The following is a 19,261-nucleotide window of genomic DNA, read 5'->3' on the forward strand; positions in this document are numbered from 1 at the left end:
GTGTATGTAAGAGCAAAAAGGGCTGATTAGAAGTGGTTCAGAGTGAGTGAGCCAACAGGTACCAATGTGGGAAAATTATATTTCACTTTTACAACAACAAAATGTAAGAAACAGAATGATTACATATAATTGGTTAAATAAAAGTGAATATATATGGAAAGATTATTATGACAAGTATCCATTTTAACACCCCCCTCCCTTCCTCCTTAACCTTAAATAAATCCCAGGTTTTGATTTGCAGAAATGCGGTAATCTGAAAAGTTTCAACAACTATTAAAATAATTAAGGTGCAACAGAAATAAAGTGCGCACCATGTGTGTAGCACCATATAATATATTAATTTTACAACTGTCACCCTCGTGGATGCCATTTTACATACAAACAAAACTTGTGTTACATTCTGGTTGGACTTAACCAATGATTTTACTTGGTTATGGTTAGAAATCAAAACTACAAAACATTATGATTAGGACTAAAATACAACTTTTTATTATGTACATTCATGGTGGCCATTTTTCACTGCACATGCAGCTGCTCTCACATCCACAATTACAGTTTATATTGGCCTGCGTGAACAATTTCATGCATGTATTTTGGATGACTCATAAGAACACAGGAATTTAGAGATGAATCTGGGGTAAAACATCAGTTTCTTTATAAAAGGTTGCCATCTACTTTCAATGCTCTGTTCAAGTGGAAGTCAAAATGTTCACTAATGTTGGAGTTTGAAAAAACTCTTTACTTTAAAACTTTTTCCAAGGGTCTGTCATCCAAGGCTTCAGATCTTTGGACCAGAGTGCTTCAGGAGGACACTGATTAGTACTTACTCTTGATGGCATTCCTTGACCTCCAGTGTTACCATGAGGAACCGTGCAGTTATTTTTGACCTAGACATGGCCTTTACCTCAAATATGAAACAAGTTTTGAGCATCCCCCTCTTACATCAATGTAATATTGCCAAAATTAGGATCATCCTTTCTCAGAGTGATAGAGAAAAACAAGTCCATGCATTTCTTTCTTCAAGCTTCGACTACAGTATTTGGCTGTCACAAAAATTCCCTGAGAAGCCTCTAATTTATCCAAAAGCTAAAGCAAAGGTTCTGATGAGACTTAGCAGAGAGATCACATTTCTCCTATTCTAGCTTCCATTAAGTCGCTATATGTAAAATTCAGGATAGAAATAAAAAAATCTTCTCATATATAAAGTTCTTAATAACCAAGCTTCGTGGTATCCCCGAAATACCTTATAGTTATATACAATATAACAATAATGAATTGGGCTGATTCAGATTGAATGGATTATAATGCATGGTATTTAATTACCCTTAATATCAAACTTATTTATTCTCAGTTTAAGGTGTCTGGAGATTACTTATGTCATGAATTGGTGCTGTATAGAGAATCCTGTATACAGAATTTGAAATGATGATTTAAAAGTACAGTTTCTCTGCACTCACCAGGGTAAGGCACATGAAACCATGGGGAGTTCGTCACGGCATCCAAGCTTATGTCAGTCCGAGCTGAGAAACCATACTGATCAGATTTTGAAGGAAACACGTCAAAGATGGTCAGTAAGAAGCAGACCAGCCAGCCACCACACATCCCGAACAAAGCCTAGAACATATCCACAGAAACAGGTACAGGTTAACTCCATTTTAACCACTTCTGAAATTCTTTTGAGAATTCCTTCAGGGTTTGGAGAGGTTACATTCCTTTTAGAGAACAAACATACTTGAAGATACTGAATAACATAAAACCTTCTCACATGCCCAGCCCCTTACTGCCCAGCCCCTTTGGTTTTTGTTGCTATATTAGGCTTTGCCAGTTTTCAGAGTCATTCTACCACAACGTGTGGAGTTGCCATGCATACTTGTTCGTCATTCAAAGTACTGAGACTTGAATTCCAACTAACTCAAAGGCCATTTATTTTGTAGAGGGTTTTCGGCCTCTAGTTTGATATTTTCATCTTTCTATTAAGGTTCTATCTTCTATCTTTTTTTCTAGTCCTAAGGTTAAACCCATGACATAATAGGTACATTTATATGCTTTATATAAAAGAAAGAGCATTTCTGCTTAGTGAGGAAATTCCGCTACTAGATTAATAAATCATTCGTGATGTTTCTAATAAGATACATTTCCATTTGGATGATGAAATAGAGTCTGCTTCAAGTTTTGAAAAAGTCCCAACATTATTATGATGCACTTACATAATGGTCCAGGTTTTTGCTTTTATCCCTTTTTGGAACTGCTATACAGAGCAACATATGTGAGGTCCTTTGTTGCCAATTACTTGCTCAGTGTTTTGATTTTTCTTGTTGTACCTCAAGAAAACTTTTGCTCTGAGTCCAAGCTGCTATATAACTATTTCTACTAAACTGAAATTGTTTAAAGCTGCCTGGACAAAACAATGTTGTCTACTGTGAAATGCTAAAAATCATATATCATTGAACAACCTTTTTTTTCTTGTACAAAGTGTTCAACACATGCCGACAATATGGATCAACCATGTACATTCTATACCTTGACAAATTATAATCAGTGATAAAATGTGCACAGAGTGAGAAGATCACTTATTTTGTAGTAAAGTGCTAAAAATCATATCTGAATATCAGAAATAGTTCACATCACTTAAGAAGATAAAGACTCTAGATATATATTCACAGCACAGCAAAATTATGTAGAAAAAAGCTGATGGCCACTCATGCAGGACTTTATTTGTCAAAGCAGGCCTGATAATTATCAGATAGTCATATAATTTCCCTTTGGAATGAATAAAGTGTTTTTCAATTCATTCCATCCATTTTATAAATTTTTGATCTGAGCCAAAGAGCACATTTTATCTGAACAGGCAATCAGGTTTATGCTTTTACTGTAACAAGAAAAGGCTACATCTAAGTTGTTGGTGAACTGATTATCAACAGGTCTGCTTTCTGCGCTGCTCCCAGCGGTGACTATATAGGGTATTATTGAAATCAGCTTGTTTTGCCTGCGTTTGTAGATCAATGCAGTTTTAGGATGTCACCCACCAAACTGGGCACCCCATTGTTCTGATTTGTAACTACACATAAACTTTTTCGTACCTGTAAATATGATCCATTATCTGTCAAGTGAGTGTGTCCCTTTCGATTCAGAGGAACAGTGGCTACTCTTGGCCTCTACCTAATGACTCAGCTCCTCATCATATCCCTAAGGGTTATCCCACACATTCTTCAGAGGAATCTCATTTCAGCTGCTTATATTCATTATTACCAGTCATGGTCTTCCAGTCATTACCAAGGCCTTGTGACCATAGATGAGGTTTGAAAGTAGAATGACTATAATGTAAGTTGTCAAATACAAATCGACAGCTTAATTAAACCTTCGTCTCACTTCTCCCTTCACCATTACAGACCAGTACAGCAACTGCATAGCTGCAGACATTGCCTAGGTCCCCCTGTCTGCCTCATCAACCAGATTGTGGGTCTACCACCTGTAGGAAGTGCTGTAAAGATCCAGTGCTTTGTGGGTTGTACAGCGATCTCTAGCAGAGTTTCTATCAGACGAATCTGGCTATTGGGATATTTTCAAACCAGAGCTTCTAAAAAGATGATTCTTGTTATTAATGGTTTGCATGCACAACACCTCTTAACCTCAGTGGCTCTACAAAGCATTATATAATGTTTCACATTCACTCACCTCAACATCAGTTAGGGTAACCAATGATACACCCTGATTCGGGTGATGTGTTTGCATTTAAAAACGGTTTGGAAAGAGTATGGTGAGTTTAATTTGCTGATACCTGCTGCATGACCTGTTTCTAATTTTAAAGGTATTGCTTTTAAGACAACATAAAACAACAAGTATTTGAAATTTGATCACAAATGTGTGGTTTTGTTGCAAGACAAGATCATTGATTACAAAGAAGACTTATGAAACCTTGATCCTTTTGGCAACTCACAGAAAATAGCTTGAAGAGTGGATACTGGAAAACCTTCCACTTCTTATCCTTGTAAGTAATCATTGGAACATCAACTTTGCTGAGGTATTGAGAAAAGAGGAGGATCAGGCAGACTGTGCTGTAGAAAAACAAGATAGGACAAAATATATCACACAGGTACTATTCACACCAGATAACAATACAACTAATCCACAGGTTTTAGGTTTCGAAAAGGATTCACTGAGGTTAAACACTACAATACTCATGTGGATTGTATTGAACTGAACTGGAATTAATATGATTGAATTGAAACAACATTAATTGAATAGTATCATAATGGGAATTATGGGAGCTGTTTTGCATTGGATTTGAATACAACTTGTTTTTTTCCCTGTAGAGTCCCCTTAGATGACTAGTGTGTAGATCGCTGGTATATAAATAAACATATTTTTGATTCAGTTCAATAATTAGACTAAATAAAACAGAACTGAATAACTACACAGCATTTTCTGATCACCTTTAACCGGATAAGGTCATATGCAGAGTAAGCAATAACTGTATTAAAATTAAGGTCATTAGTAATAATATTGCTCTGTATGTAAACACAGTCACTGTCCTTACTAGCTATAGTTTTTTATTATAATTTTTATATACATTATTATCATTATCATTGCTGGTATAAAGCATGGCTGGTAGGCATTGCAGAAGATTATCACTCGCACTACTGTAACTCACCATACCTGCCCCAAAAAAGTACCACACAGTTAGTCTGGCACCTACTCACTACTCACTATCACAGTAAGAGGGAAGCCAGAACTACTGAGAAAATGTCAATTTGCACAGAGTGTGTGCCTAGTGTACAATACAGGAAATGGTTGTGGGTTTGAAACGGTAAAAACATGTCAAAAAGTGACATTAGAGAACACAAACATTAGAATACAAAATAATCAGTCCCAGCTGTTGACTGGCATTTCACGCTGTCTATGATGGACTTCATGCTATGCTGGAAAATAATGGACTCTGCTGTTTAACTGCTATTAAATAAATAATAAAGAGCTCATCTTACTTCAAAGAAATCTTTTTTTTTCTCAGCTTCAGTGTTCTCCAAATATGTGCTTAAATCCAATTTAAACATTTACTCTCTAGCTTCAGAATTGATTCCTGTTAAACCCATGACCACAGGAGCAGGAACAATCTATCTAAAGATCTTGTTGGATGTTTGGATTTTTTTAAAGAAGTGCTTCAAAATGAATTATAGACCAATAGTCTAGCTAGAGAGTTTTGTTAAGGTCAAGATAGAAGAGAAATGTGATAAATATGATCTCTTCACAACTTTTACAACTATGAGAATCTTGAACGCTGTGTCTTCTCACACTTTCTCCTGCAGTGTTTTCTTCAGAAAGCCTCTGAGCTATGATGTCAAACATGCACACTGATATGCAGTATAAAATGAGTTTTTTTTTTTTTAAAGGCCTCTGTCATCACCGTTGGAAGGACTTGTTTTCTGTCCAACATGTCACTGACATTGTTAAAGGGTTTATTTTTAAAAGAATTTCATTATCTTCTCTTTTTTCCATTCTAAACCAGATCTGGAAAATTCTAAAATCAAATTTCATGCTTTTCAAAACATTTACATGGTGCTGAAAGGCAGACCACAAAACAGTAGAGTTGCTTTGCTGGTTTTGGGAAGCCGTAGACTTAGTTGATAAATAAACAAATCACAGAACTCACTTTTACCAGGGGCTTGCCTCTGTCGTACAACATGCAGAATAAAGAGCAAATGGGACATGCAGGCTGGAGTGGAGGATGGGAAGGGTTCTGGTCCAAGTTAAGTCCAAGGGACATTCAAACTTAGCCAAGCAATTAAATAACGTGTATAATTTTGTTGCAAGTTAAAAGAAAGAAATGCAAGGAATGAACATTACATAAGTGGATATATACACTTTGGTCTGATTAGTTCATCTTTTAGATTTTTGGTTCCAACTTTTGAGCATTTTTAGACGCAGGAGAGCAGAAAAGAGAGTATCATATCAGCGACCGTAGTCAAATGTATTCTAGGGGCCAGAGCGGGTGGCGTAGAGTCCTATTTGATACTGCTGGCTAAGGATGAACATAAATACACTAAAAAAGTTAATCACATCACCAGTAATGACACCCGGTTTCATCGGTGTGTAATTTTGCCAAAACAATGTCAGACTCCACAGTTTTCTCTGGACCCCAGCCAAATCTTATCAGTGATGACATGGTAGCTGCATGTCACCCTTCAACCGCTGGTTGTCTAGATGGTGTCCAGCAAACAACATGGGCTACATCTTTCTGGGGAAAGCCTGGACTGATTAGAATAGACACATAGACACATGTCACAACTCGGTCCCTCCGTTCGTCCCAGGATTGTCGTCTAGCAGTGCCTACACCACGCCTAAGACAATCCAAACTCTTTTCATGTGTCGTCCCACGATGGTGGAATGACCTACCGAGCGCTACCAGAATAGGGGCGTCCCTGTCTATCTTCAAGAAGCTCTTGAAAATCCAGCTCTTCAGAGAGCATCTCCTATCCTAGCACTTACCTTGCACTTACCTATCCCCTCTATCTCTGCACTTTATCTTTCTGCACTTCTTTCTATACCTACACCCTATCTCTACTCTGTCACCTCTGACATAGTCAGACTAGTGGGTTATTTATATGTAGTTTATTGTTAGCTTTATATAGCTTGTTAAATCTTCATTTGTAAGTCGCTTTGGATAAAAGCGTCTGCTAAATACATAAACAAACAAACAAACAAACATCCATCCCACTTTGGAAGGGGTAGCTTGCATTTCTAGATATATGGAAAATTTACTATTCAGATCAGGGTTATTAATCAATCCTAGACCCAAGATTAGTTTGAGCTCTTTTGAATCTCTGATTTTCAGTTTTTCCCACCAAAAGTGGAAATCACAAGACCTCTCCTCTACTTGTTGTTGTGTATCGTCCACCTGGCCCATATTCTGAGTTTCTGTCTGAATTCAAAGCTTTTTTTATCCCAGTTAGTGCGAAGTACTGATAAAGTCATTATAGTGGGTGAAATGACAGCCTTAAAATTAACTTTAATACTATATTAGATTCTATTGGATGTTCTTAAAGTGTTCACAGACCTACTCACTGTCTTAATCATACCCTTGACCTTATGCTGACTTATGGCATCGGGGGTGAACAGTTAACATTATTCCCTCATAACCCTGTCTTATCTGACCATTATTTGATAACCTTTGAGTTACAAGCTACTCTTGCAAGCTGCAGGATATCTTATACTGAGTCTCCAGCGAGAGTAGAGCGGGTAGGGGTGGAACACTGACATTAAGATGGATATGACTGATTGCTGTCCTAGTTTTACATCAGGAGGTTGGTGTGCTGAACCTTTTAAAAACCAGGATGACTCAAAGTATAGACATAGTTCTGCAATATCAGGGGATAGCTGCAGTAAATGAGGACAGATTTCATGGGGCTGGTCAGTGCAGTAGCTAAGATAAATAACAGATTTTGTGGAACATTGAGTTATAGTGGCAGTAGTTGTGTAAAGAAGTGGACACTACTGCTTTAATATAGAAGAAATTAGGTGGAAAATAGGCAAAATCACGGGGTTGAGTCATGCTTTGGCTGCTGATGGTTAGCTCTTAATTTGGCTTAAATTTCTGCTATTTACTATTTATTATTTACCAATAATTGTGTTCCTGATAAAGTGTTAGCTGTGCGTACACAGACAGGAGAAACATAAATACAAAATAAGTTGAAAGGCTGTGTTTGATTGACTCCTAGGTAGTGTGTTCTGAGTAACAAATTAAGGCCTGTACAGATCCCAGCTCTTCACACATTCTGCCTATAATTGTGTTCCTGATAAAGTGTTAGCTGTGCGTACACAGATAGTAGAAACATAAATACAAAATAAGTTGAAAGACTGTGTTTAATTGACTCCTAGGTAGTGTGTTCTGAGTAACAAACTAAGGCCTGTACAGATCCCAGATCTTAATCTAATTAGACATATGTAAAGGATTTTGGTACACTGCCATGGTAAAAAATCTAATTCGAAATAAATGAAAATAACAGATGAGAGAGTCTTGCAGTTGGGAACTTTTATGTAGTTTGCAGGGTTCTTCAAACTTCTACTGAATGAAGAAACTATTCTGGAGACACTCACAGAGCAGCTATTCCCCAGTGACCTCCACATTTCTTTCCAGCTTCAATGAACAGAGACAGGCCAATGAGGTTGATAGTAGGAGCAATAGCCAGGGGGCCAATGAATTTGAGAACAAGGCCCACCAGCCCAGAGAAGCCCAGGACAATCTGGACAAGAGAGGACACCAGGATGGCTCCCTGGATCTGTGAATCGGACAAAAGGGACTTAATATCAATTCAAATCCGTGGGACCCATCTTTCGGAAGCATAAAGTTAAACATGATGTACTGTTATCTAGTAAAACAAGATAAGCAACAAATCCAGAATTAAACTTTGCAAAGCAAGATAACATTCAAAATAATGAAAAGTAGGAGAACTAAAGCCTGAAATGCTAATGGAAGATCCCATGACAGAGCACGAAAAAGTTATGTTAGCCCATGACACATTACTTTGCTTTCAGATTCTAATTGGCTTCAATTGGACTGTTGTGGCTTCAATTGGATCTTAAGTGCCTCAAGATGACGTTGTCATTTGGTGATGTATAAATAAAACTGAATTGAATTGAAATAAACTTTCTTATTCTTTACTGCCACACAGTTCTTGTCGCGCTGCAGATGACATTTTCTCTCTTGCCACAACAATATGAATTTGATGCTGGAAACAGTGTTGACAGCATTATGCCGAGAGTCAACACTGTTTACTACTACAAAAATAACTTATTAGGGTGGTGTTAAACCCCCAACTTTTAAGTGAGAAACTGCAACTTCAAATTCCTTCCTGCACTATATTTCCCACAGAGCTATCATTTTTCTTATCACTTTCTACCTCTTTCACCCTCAAATTGTTAGGGTTAGGAGTTAAAAGTACATTGTTATAGTTAGAATATATGTCCATGATTAGGCTTAAAAGGTAAAAATACATGGTTAGTGTTAGGAATGTATAGATATTCATTGCCAAAATGGTTTAATACTAATTGGTCATGGTTCCTGTTATGTAGCATAATGCTGCCTTACAAAACAACTGTCATCTCACAATATTAAACTTCAATTTTTGAACTATTGCATTCTATAGAAGTGGACAACCATATGTATTACACATTTTCCAGTTAGACTGGGCTGTAACACCTATATGCTGGGTTTACAGTGGCAGAGCACATTATTTTGAGTTACATTTACAAATACTGCACATTATGATAAAATAAGTCAAATGTAAAAAGAAAGACTTAAACCTACAAAGAACTATGTTAATAATCAAATAATCTGTCCACACATGCATGTGATCCATTAGTCAGTTGGTAATGTTTCAATCTTCCAAACATATTGTTGCCTTTTGATAAGTTAGTCTAGAAAAATGCCACTCACAACTTTGCAAAGTAAGTAAGTAAAGTGAGTAAAAAAGACAGCTGTGGCTAAGAAGCAGGCATTCTGTTAAACAAATGGAAAGAATAAAGCCTAAGAAATTATCTGAACTCTTTTACTCTGCCGGTAGTTTAATAAATTCCCTGTAGCAGATGGATTTATGATTCCAAACCAGCTGTTTGAGTCTCATCTCAGTCCTCACTGTCCTTAAACACTATATAGTTTTTACTATATAGTTGTAATCTTGCCAGTACATAAAAGAGTATCATGCAAAGGTGGTAAATCACAGCCTACACAAAGGACAGCAGAGATCCATCAATATATCAGTCTCTCCCTCTAAAAGGTATGCAAAGATGTGGTAACTATTAAAGTTAATGTTACAGATCTTACTTCTGGAACATCTATAACTCACTGTATGCTGTATCTTGTGAAACATATCTCAGCAAATATATAAGGGTGGAAATGAGTAACTCATGACATACAAGGCTGTCATTTCAAAGACCTGGGTAAATCTAGCAGAAACCAGATATTTGAAAGCAATATTATAATAAAAATTGGCTATATCCTGCATTATCATGATGGAAATGAAAAATTATGATAAACTTAAGAATCTAACAATTGCTAAGTTGTTCATGTTGTAGCCTGTAGCAACTTGATCTCTTAATCACTCAAAATTTAAGGGCTTGCATAACTTTGAACCATCATTTTTTAACAATCTAACAAAAGGTTTTAACAACCCTTTTTGATTCTGTGCGAAAATTTTCCAGGTTTTGCTTTCAGACAAAATGACACAAAATAATTTTTTCATTTAATATTTTTTGCTTAATGCACCATGAGTCATCTTCTTGCTTAAGTGAATATTTTACCTCACGCATTCGTGACATCCAGACTTCATCAGAATTGTCCACTTGCAGGGGGTTGGTGCCATTCTGCAGCTGCACGGACAGCATCACAGGGGCATTTTGGCCAGGGCACTGCCACTTTGGCAAGGCAAGGATGGCCAGAGTCGGAGTGATGAAACTGAATGTCCCACCCTGGAGAATTGGTAACCTGAAAGTCAGCAAGGCCTGGATCAGACCAGATTCAATTCAAAGTAACTCTGATTCTAAATCTTTTAAAGAACATTTTGGTCTAAAAACCTGGAACCTGTTAAAAAAAACTTGTGATTTATCAAATGTATCTTAGCAAAGAGGAGCTGGTGGACATTGCTGGAGACAGCAAGATGTTTCTGGTGACAGCAAGATGTTTCTGGTCCCTCTGATGCTATAGTAACAGCAGTGATTCACACATTTATTTCCTTGTCACTACAGAATACAACCCCATGGTGGGTGACTTTTTTCTGCACCTATTCAACAGTGGAGCATTAACTTGACTCAAATTTATTTTTGGATTGGACAGTGTTGAATGATAACAGAACTGCATTCCTTCTCATAAAGAGCAACTTTGAAACTGAGGTGGTTGCAAATTTTTTGCTTAAGCTCTTTAAACTTACATGGATTCATACTCTCACTGTAGCTTTGCATTAAAAAATGTGAACTGTACATGTACATGTACACAATAATATTTTCTGTGCCTTTGTTGTATTGTAACACACATGCACATCTTCGTGTACTTTTGTCTGAACGTGATTGAGCTATTACTATTACAAACACAAATGACTGTGCCCAACTATTTGAAACTGTGCATTAAAAATAAAGATTAACATACTCATCATTCAATGTCAGCATGTTTTCTTGGATCCTGGTTTTGACCTTGAAAGCTTTTTCCAAAAAAATGTAGGTGGGGACCACAAACAAAAGCTTTCATTATTTGCACAGCCCAGACAGGTGTGCACGTTGTGTACTGTTTGCTGCACAGTTTCCCACAGAGGTATGAAATTAAAAAATAAAGATAAAGATCAATGCATCGATCAATGCCATCACTCCAACAGGAGTCCAACAGGAGTGATGGCACAGATTGAGTTATGTGACCTCTCTATAGCACAGAGCTCAAAAATTATTCTGAAAAGGAAAGTCTTCCCCAAACTGTTGACCTTTAGGCTCATTCAAAGATGACTCCTACAATGCACTGCATATGGGAGGAAAGAGATTTACAACTAAATAATCTTCAGTAAATTTAAATTTAAATGTTTCCTCTTTATGAGCAAACACTCAGTGAAAAGGGTGAAAAGGCTTATATATGCAAGCATAGAGGAGACATTGTGAAGTGGGAAATTCCCTCAGTTTGCATCTGCTGTTCATGTAAAAAAAAAGTGATAACCGTCATACCAGAAACATAAATACACAAAGTGACAAATACCATTCAACAATGAATGACAGAACCTAAGAAGTTAGAAGTGTCAACTACCTGAGAAGTTTAAACACGCACGACAATTATTGCGAGTCTGTCTTTGTGAACGTGTTTGTGGGTAAACTCTGTGTGTACAGGTCACCGGAAAGCCAGATCACTGACGCTGTGAGTCATCAAAGGTGTGTTACCTGGTTCCAACAGCTGTCTGCAGCAGTGTGCATAATCCTGACACAAAGAATATGGTGGAAATAAGCTGACTTTTGGCAACGTTGTTGTCCTTTATGCAGAGAGGCTCGGCAAGGATCAGCGGTATAGCAATGATGCCACCGAATGCAAGGATGTAATGCTGTGGACAGAAGACAAAAACAAGGAATCTGAAGGGGCGAAAAACATTACCTTTAAACTAAAACAACTGCAGTGAGTTTAATCATTCTAAGCCTTATTTTTTTTAATTTTCATATTTATTATCATTGCTTTCCAAAAACACTTTTTGTTTAAACTGGACATCGCAATGTTTCCCTATTCCTTACATAAAGCAGAAATCTTCCTTTGCAGGAAAACATACTGAATAGTAGGAAAAAGAGTTTGATGGAAATCTGGGCTTCTGTCTTTTTTTACTGACTACAGTTTCAATTCAAATTATTGAAGTTAAAATTAAATATGTCTAACACATTAATAGCTCCTGAGACTCCTGAAAGTTGAGAAACTGTAAAATGAAAATGTTGAAAATAGGATGAAATTATTTGCAAATCTCATTAACCGGCATTGTTTTAACAATAGAACATAGAAAGCAAATCAAATGTTAAAAGGGAGACAATTTAATATTTTAGAAAATGTATTAGCTCATCTTGAATTTGACGCAGCAACACATCTCAATAAAGTTGGGATGGGGCAATAAAAAGCTGGAAAAGTAAGTGCTACTAAAAAGAAACAGCTGGAGGAACATATTGCAACTAAACCAGGTTAATCTACAGCAGATCAGTTACATGACTAAAAAAGAGCACCTCAGATAAGGAGAGCCTTCCAAAAGTAAGGATGGACAAAGGTTTAACAATCTACAATAAACTAAAATTAAATTCCTGGTTTTCAGTTAGGGCTGCACGGTGGTGTGGTGGTTAGCACGGTTGCCTCACAGCGAGAGGGTCGCAGCTGGGGCCTTTCTGTGTGGAGTTTGCATGTTCTACCTGTGTATGTGTGGGTTCTCTCCAGGTACTCCCACTGTCCAAAAACATGCATGTTAGGTGAATTGGTGACTCTAACTTGTCCTTAGGAGTGCGTGTGTGTGTGGTTGTTTGTCTTGTTTGTATGGCCCTGTGATGGACTGGTGACCATTCCAGGGTGTACCCCGCCTCTTGCCCAATGACCGCTTGGATAGGCTCCAGCTCCAGCTGTTATTTTTCTAACATCTGTAATCATCTGGGAACTGAGGAGACCATATTTTGGACCTTTAGAGAGGAATCGTCATTTTCTCTGATATAGGATTTTAGCTGCTCAGCAGTCCTGGGTCATCTTTGTGTTTCACGATGCACCAAATGTTTTCAGCTGGTGAAAGATCTGGACTGCAGGCCGGCCAGTCATATTCAGAATTCATGAAGAAGGTTGACCCAAATGCAGACAGCAGGCAGGAGCAAGGTGGAATTTAATAGCATTTTAACAAAAATAAAACAAAGGTGCTTCCGAGGTATGATAAGAATGAAATAAATAAAAAAAATAAAAAATAATAAAGACTGGCTGGCTCACTGACTAATAAAAAAAATGTATATACTGTACATTTCAACATTGATGGTGCCTTTCCAGATTTGCAAGTTGCCAGTTTCATAAGCACTGATACACCCCCAACCTTGAGAGATGGGGGCTTTTTAACTGAGCGCTGAGATTTGAAAAAAGAATATCTAATTTCCATTCGTCTAACCACAGAACTGTTTTTCACTTTGCCTCAGTCCATTTTAAATGCACTTTGGTCCAGAGAAGACGCAAGCGTTCCTGACTCATATTCAAATATGACTTCTTCTTTGCATGATGGCACTTTACCTTGCTTTGGGGAATGTCACACTGAACTGTGTTCACAAGCAATGATTTCTGTAACTGATATCGAGCTAGTGAGGTGATTTCCAGCAAGAATTCTATTTTCAATGCTGTACCCACTGAGGGCCAAAAGATCACAAAGACATCCAATATTGATTTTTGACAGTTTCTACTGCACACAGATATGTGTCCTGATTCTCTAAATCTTTTGATGACGTTAAACACAGTAGATGAAATATAAAATCCTTAAAAAAGACTTTTTAATTTTATGGTGAGGAACAATATTCAGACATTGCTCCACTATTTGGCGATGCAGTTTTTCGCAGATTGCCTAACCTCTGGTCATCCTTTCTTTTGAGAGAAATCACCTGGTTAGTTCTTTGTTTTTAGTACCACTTACTTTAACAGCCTTTTATTGCCTCAGTCACACATTTCTGAGAACTGTCGTTGGTATCAAAGTCAGGAAGAGGCAATACTTTTTATGAAACAGTAAAATGTCTCACTTTAAACATTTGATATGCTTTTACTTCCTTGATTCATTTAGTCCTTGATGTAGTAAAATCCACCAATTGACAATCCTAAACAGTGCTAATGTGAGTTTCCACTTCTGCTGGTTACATCCTAAAACTCCTCGTCTGCTAACACTGGTGCAACCCGCTTATTTGAAAAATGACAAAATTGCAAATCAGCTTCGTGTAGCAAACTGACAGAACTGTTGATAATCAGGAGCCTGTATTTCACCAGAACTCACATAAAATGTGCCTTCTTTCATTAAGAAGGACTCCAAAGCTCTGATTCACTGAAACCTTTGGCTCAAAAGATTGTTTTTTTTTCAAAGATCTCCACCAGATTTGTGTTGCATTATTTCCAATGAGCCAACATTTATGCTTAATCTTTGATGTACTCTCTACTATAAATCTAGTTAGCATGTGAACATTCTGCTTTTGACTGCCACCTCACTTAACACTTGTTGTTCTAGTGTTTGTACACAGGCTTTAATAGTCAAAGGAGTCGGCTGTCATAAAATGCAAAAAACAAAACATGAAAAAATGGTGCAGCAGGTGCTGCATGACTCCTTCCTTTAAGAGATATTTGATCATATTTGACTAATTCCAAATGGCAAGGCCAGGCAGTCCATAGCATGTTCTGATATCATCTTGTTCTGGAATTTCCATTAAATTCATACTAAAGGAAAATCTCTTTCCTCACATGCACTCTCCTACAACTGATGTTGCGCAACAGCTATGATTGAGTGCAGCAACAACAGAGGTACAAAATGTAAAACGCTATTTTTCCAACAGTAATTCAGCACACAAGCACTGTGATTTATTAAAATGCCCTCTCTTCTCCAAGTATTCACTCTGGAAGGGGAACCTATAACTGCATACACAACAGGGCTAGGTGCAAATACCACGTCTACCTCTCTCTTAGCTTCCCTATCTTTATTCAAGTCCAAACATCCAGGCCACACATTTTCAGGTTAATTTTGTTTTGATTAATCTTTTCCCTGGTTAATCAAGTCAGATTTTCTGTCCCGTTCTCGGCTTATGCATTTCACCTTCCGCAGTCCCATTATTTATCTTTACCTTAGTGTATTTTTACATAATCATATTTCCTCAATCATGTTGTTGCTTTTTGGTATTCTTCCTCAAGCAACTGAAACCTGTTTCTTAGTTCCACACAGAACTTTCATAATTTTTAGCTCTCCTTTTCCATCTTTTTGGCATTCACTTCAACTTCAGCTTGATTGTACATTTGACAAACATTTTCACAAAATGGAGGCAAATATATTCTTTATCTGTTGTTGGAATTTTATTCTAAACCTCATCATCTTACAGAAACTTAGGTAAATTATTAGGAAAATTAATTTTAGATAACTATAAGGAATGGACTATTGGTCGCAGTGAAGCATGCTTTTTTGGCATTTTTCCTCAAGCACCTGAATTTCTCTGTTCCACACAGAACTTTCATAATTTTTAGCTCTCCTTTTCCATCTTTTTGGCATTCTCTTCAACTTCAGCTTGATTGTACATTTGACAAACATTTTCACAAAATGGAGGCAAATATATTCTTTATCTGTTGTTGGAATTTTATTCTAAACCTCATCATCTTACAGAAACTTAGGTAAATTATTAGGAAAATTAATTTTAGATAACTATAAGGAATGGACTATTGGTCGCAGTGAAGCATGCTTTTTTGGCATTTTTCCTCAAGCACCTGAATTTCTCTGTTCCACACAGAACTTTCATAATCTTTAGATCTCCTTTTCCATCTTTTTGGCATTCTCTTCAACTTCAGCTTGTTTGTACATTTCACAAACTTTTTTACAAACTAGAGGCAAATATATTATCATCATCATCATTTTACAGAAACTAATTTTAATTAGGTAAATCAATTTTAAATAACTATGAGGAATGGATGGTAACCCTTCCTTTTACAGTCCCCTAATTACCAGGTATTTACCAGGTAAATACCTGGTAATTCACAGTTTCTTCTTGTGTAATTACCACCAGTATAAGAAGGTAAATACATGGAAACTACAGCTGAAGTACTATGACGGAGTATTAGGGCCACATTTAAAAATACAATTTTTTTTTGATTAATTACGAGATTAAAGTCGTTATTGAATATGGCGAGAATTAATTACGAGATTAAATTTACCAGGTATTAACCCGGTAAATGTAGGGTAAAACATAGAATGTTCTTGTCTAATTTACACTAGTAAAAGAAGGTTAATTCAGGTAAACTACAGGTGAAGTGCAAAATATTTACCTGGTAAAATATATTGAAATTACAATGTATTATTAGGTAATTACTACTGGTAACAAGTAGGTAAATAATGAGAAACTACAACTGAAACACTGAGAAAAAAATCTCCACTACATCCCATCTTTTCAACTGAGTACCATGTAGTTGACAGGTTTAGGTTGGTAATTACTCAGATATAACTGTGTAAAATATAGAATTTACCTGGTAAATACCTGGCAATTAGGGGACTTTAAAAGGAAGGGTTATATATGGGTATTAATAATAATTCTTCTAATTATATCTGTTGGAGTTTGATATAAAGGGCTTAAAATTCCTTCCTCCACAGCCCATAGCAATAAAGTCCATATTTTACTGCACCTGCAGTAACAAATCACATCATGTGATGCATAACAGTATAACACTGGGGGACCTTTTTCTGCATTGATCAGCATTGAATACTTTATTTTTCTAAATCACACTGCAAGTACCTTTTCCTTATACTTACCAAACACTTTAAGTTGCGGCCTAATTTCCCAGTGTGGTCATACTTTTTTTTTTTTACTTAACAAAGGACCTTAACATTTGACTATATCCCCATCGCTACTTTTCTCTATTCTGTGGTTCAACCAAGGGCCTCCATTGTGCTGTGCTTTCCTTGTAACCAATCTTACTGCATGATTCAAATGTCATAGTTTCTTACTGTTGAAATTAACTCATGACCCTCTGGCTCTTTGATATCCTTATATAAGGTAGAGCACCACTATTTATCGTGCCATTTTCTGTGTACCATAACCCTTTCCTTCTATACCAGATGTCTCTATGAGATTTGGAAGTGTGAGTACAACTTGACCTGACATCCAACAACATCAGGTTTAATCTCATGCTCACACTAACCCTGAATATCAGATAAACAAGAACTTTGAAGCAAGTTCTGCTCTACATTATGAGATTTGGTACATGTTCAGCTGGACTTCACATCAAACCTTGCTAGATTTGATTTGATAATGAAATAGATGGGAGTTACCATAGAAAATCAAAGTGCTGTGATGTTTTGTGAGCATGAACAATAAATCTTCTGATTTAAAAATTGTAATTGATAGTTTAATGAATGATTAAATAAATAAATAATTAAACATTTTAATAGGAGTGTGTCGAATCAGTTTCATTCTTCCACAGAAGCAGTCTTGCGCTTGCAAGAGGACCACTCCAGTTTGAGGAACAACCTGAATCCAGTTCACGTGACTTAACACACATTAACCGATCTGGTCAGTACACAGACATGCTGGAGCCTTTATTCTCTCATTCTTAGAGCCAGTGGGAAGGCCTTGGAAAAATCTGTTTTCTGATTGCTTTGAGTCCACAAAACAGGAAGTAGTCTCTGGGTGAATCACACTACACCAACATGAATATATTGTATTGCTGTTTAAGAGAAAACTGCAAAGTAGTAGCATTTTTCAGTATTTTTTTAAAAAGCCTTTTCCTTAAAAGGTAATAGAATTTTGGTAAATTACACTGTACACGCATTATATTACCGTTCTAGATTTTTAAAGTAATTTGGACATTTTCTTTAACTTTTATGCACAATTAATCATGTCCTATAATTATCAAGTGACAGACACTTTGTTTTTCAAGTTTATATTTATATTTATGCATTTAGCAGACACTTATCAAAAGCGACTTACAAATGAGGATAAAACATTACAGCTAACATCAGAGCTAACAAAAAGCTACATAGAAGGAAAATCACAAGTCAGGCTCTGTCAGATGTGACAGTCTAGAAATAGAGTGCAGGCATAGAGGGAAGTACAGAATGTGAAAGTGCAGTAGAGGGGGTAGGGAAGTACAGGCTAAGTAGTAGGGTAGGAGATGCTCTCTGAAGAGCTGGGTCTTCAAGAGTTTCTTGAAGATAGATAGGGGCGCCCCTGTTCTTGTAGCGCTCGATAGGTCATTCCACCAGCGTGGAACGACACATGAAAAGAATCTGGATTGTCTTGTGCTTATTGTCTTGTGCTGGATTGTGTTTTATTTATCCCAGCCAAGATTTGTTTCTGTAAGTAATGAATAGGACACCCATGTTTGGATTGTCCCCCCGGACAATTTGTTAACTGCCAACATTGGTTATGTTTGTAATCATTGCTTCTGAATGGGCATGAGCTCCATTTGCTTCAACCACATGAGCGAATGCTGGGGTGCTCACTAAGAATCCCAGCTTCAATGGGAATTGTGTGCATAAGCTAGAAATTGGTGACACAAATTAGGCTTGTGGGGTCTTAACAGACTACAGGCCCTGCTTAAGAGTCACATGTAGGGCCTATACAAGCACCTAGCTGCTTCAAACCCACAAAGGCAATTAGCATTGGGCTAATATAGAATGTGTGGAAAATCTTAGATGGGGTTTATTTGTTACTCCTTTTATCCATATTGGCCCCACATACATAGTGTAGTATTAGTAAAGTTAATGTTTCCATGCTCATGTTATTTAGTTATTTGGTGTTTCAGTCATGTTGGGACAGCAAAACCACAACTATATAGGTAGCTGTTGTTGCTTGCTCCTGGGTATAGTTTGTAAGATGATGACTTGCTGCATATTGTATAAACATAAAAATGTGTTTTGCTATTGCATTAGAGCTCTCAACAGTTAGAAACTGCCCTCCTCAGTAAAGGCGGGTAAATATTGTATTGCTTGTCCAGAGTGATCTTTGATCCTACTCATATACAACCAAATATCTTGTGTTAGCCGAAGCTAACAACATGTAATGTTGACTGGAATGA

General features: G+C 36.9%; 1 protein-coding gene across 1 annotated transcript in view; it reads right to left on the minus strand.

Moving 5' to 3' along the window:
• Positions 1-19,261, minus strand: part of LOC140307515 (solute carrier family 23 member 2) — a 47,633-nt gene that overhangs the window by 16,771 nt on the left and 11,601 nt on the right. The window contains exons 3-7 of the mRNA XM_072386438.1: positions 11,905-12,062; positions 10,294-10,477; positions 8,092-8,273; positions 3,938-4,055; positions 1,458-1,614 (exon numbers count right to left, since the gene is read on the minus strand). Coding sequence (XP_072242539.1) covers positions 1,458-1,614; positions 3,938-4,055; positions 8,092-8,273; positions 10,294-10,477; positions 11,905-12,062 — 799 coding nt within the window. The remainder of the gene's footprint in view (positions 1-1,457; positions 1,615-3,937; positions 4,056-8,091; positions 8,274-10,293; positions 10,478-11,904; positions 12,063-19,261) is intronic.

This window comes from Leuresthes tenuis, unplaced genomic scaffold (genome assembly GCF_036924035.1).
Source record: "Leuresthes tenuis unplaced genomic scaffold, fLeuTen1.0.hap1 SCAF_5, whole genome shotgun sequence".
In the NCBI taxonomy this organism is placed as follows: Eukaryota; Metazoa; Chordata; class Actinopteri; order Atheriniformes; family Atherinopsidae; genus Leuresthes; species Leuresthes tenuis.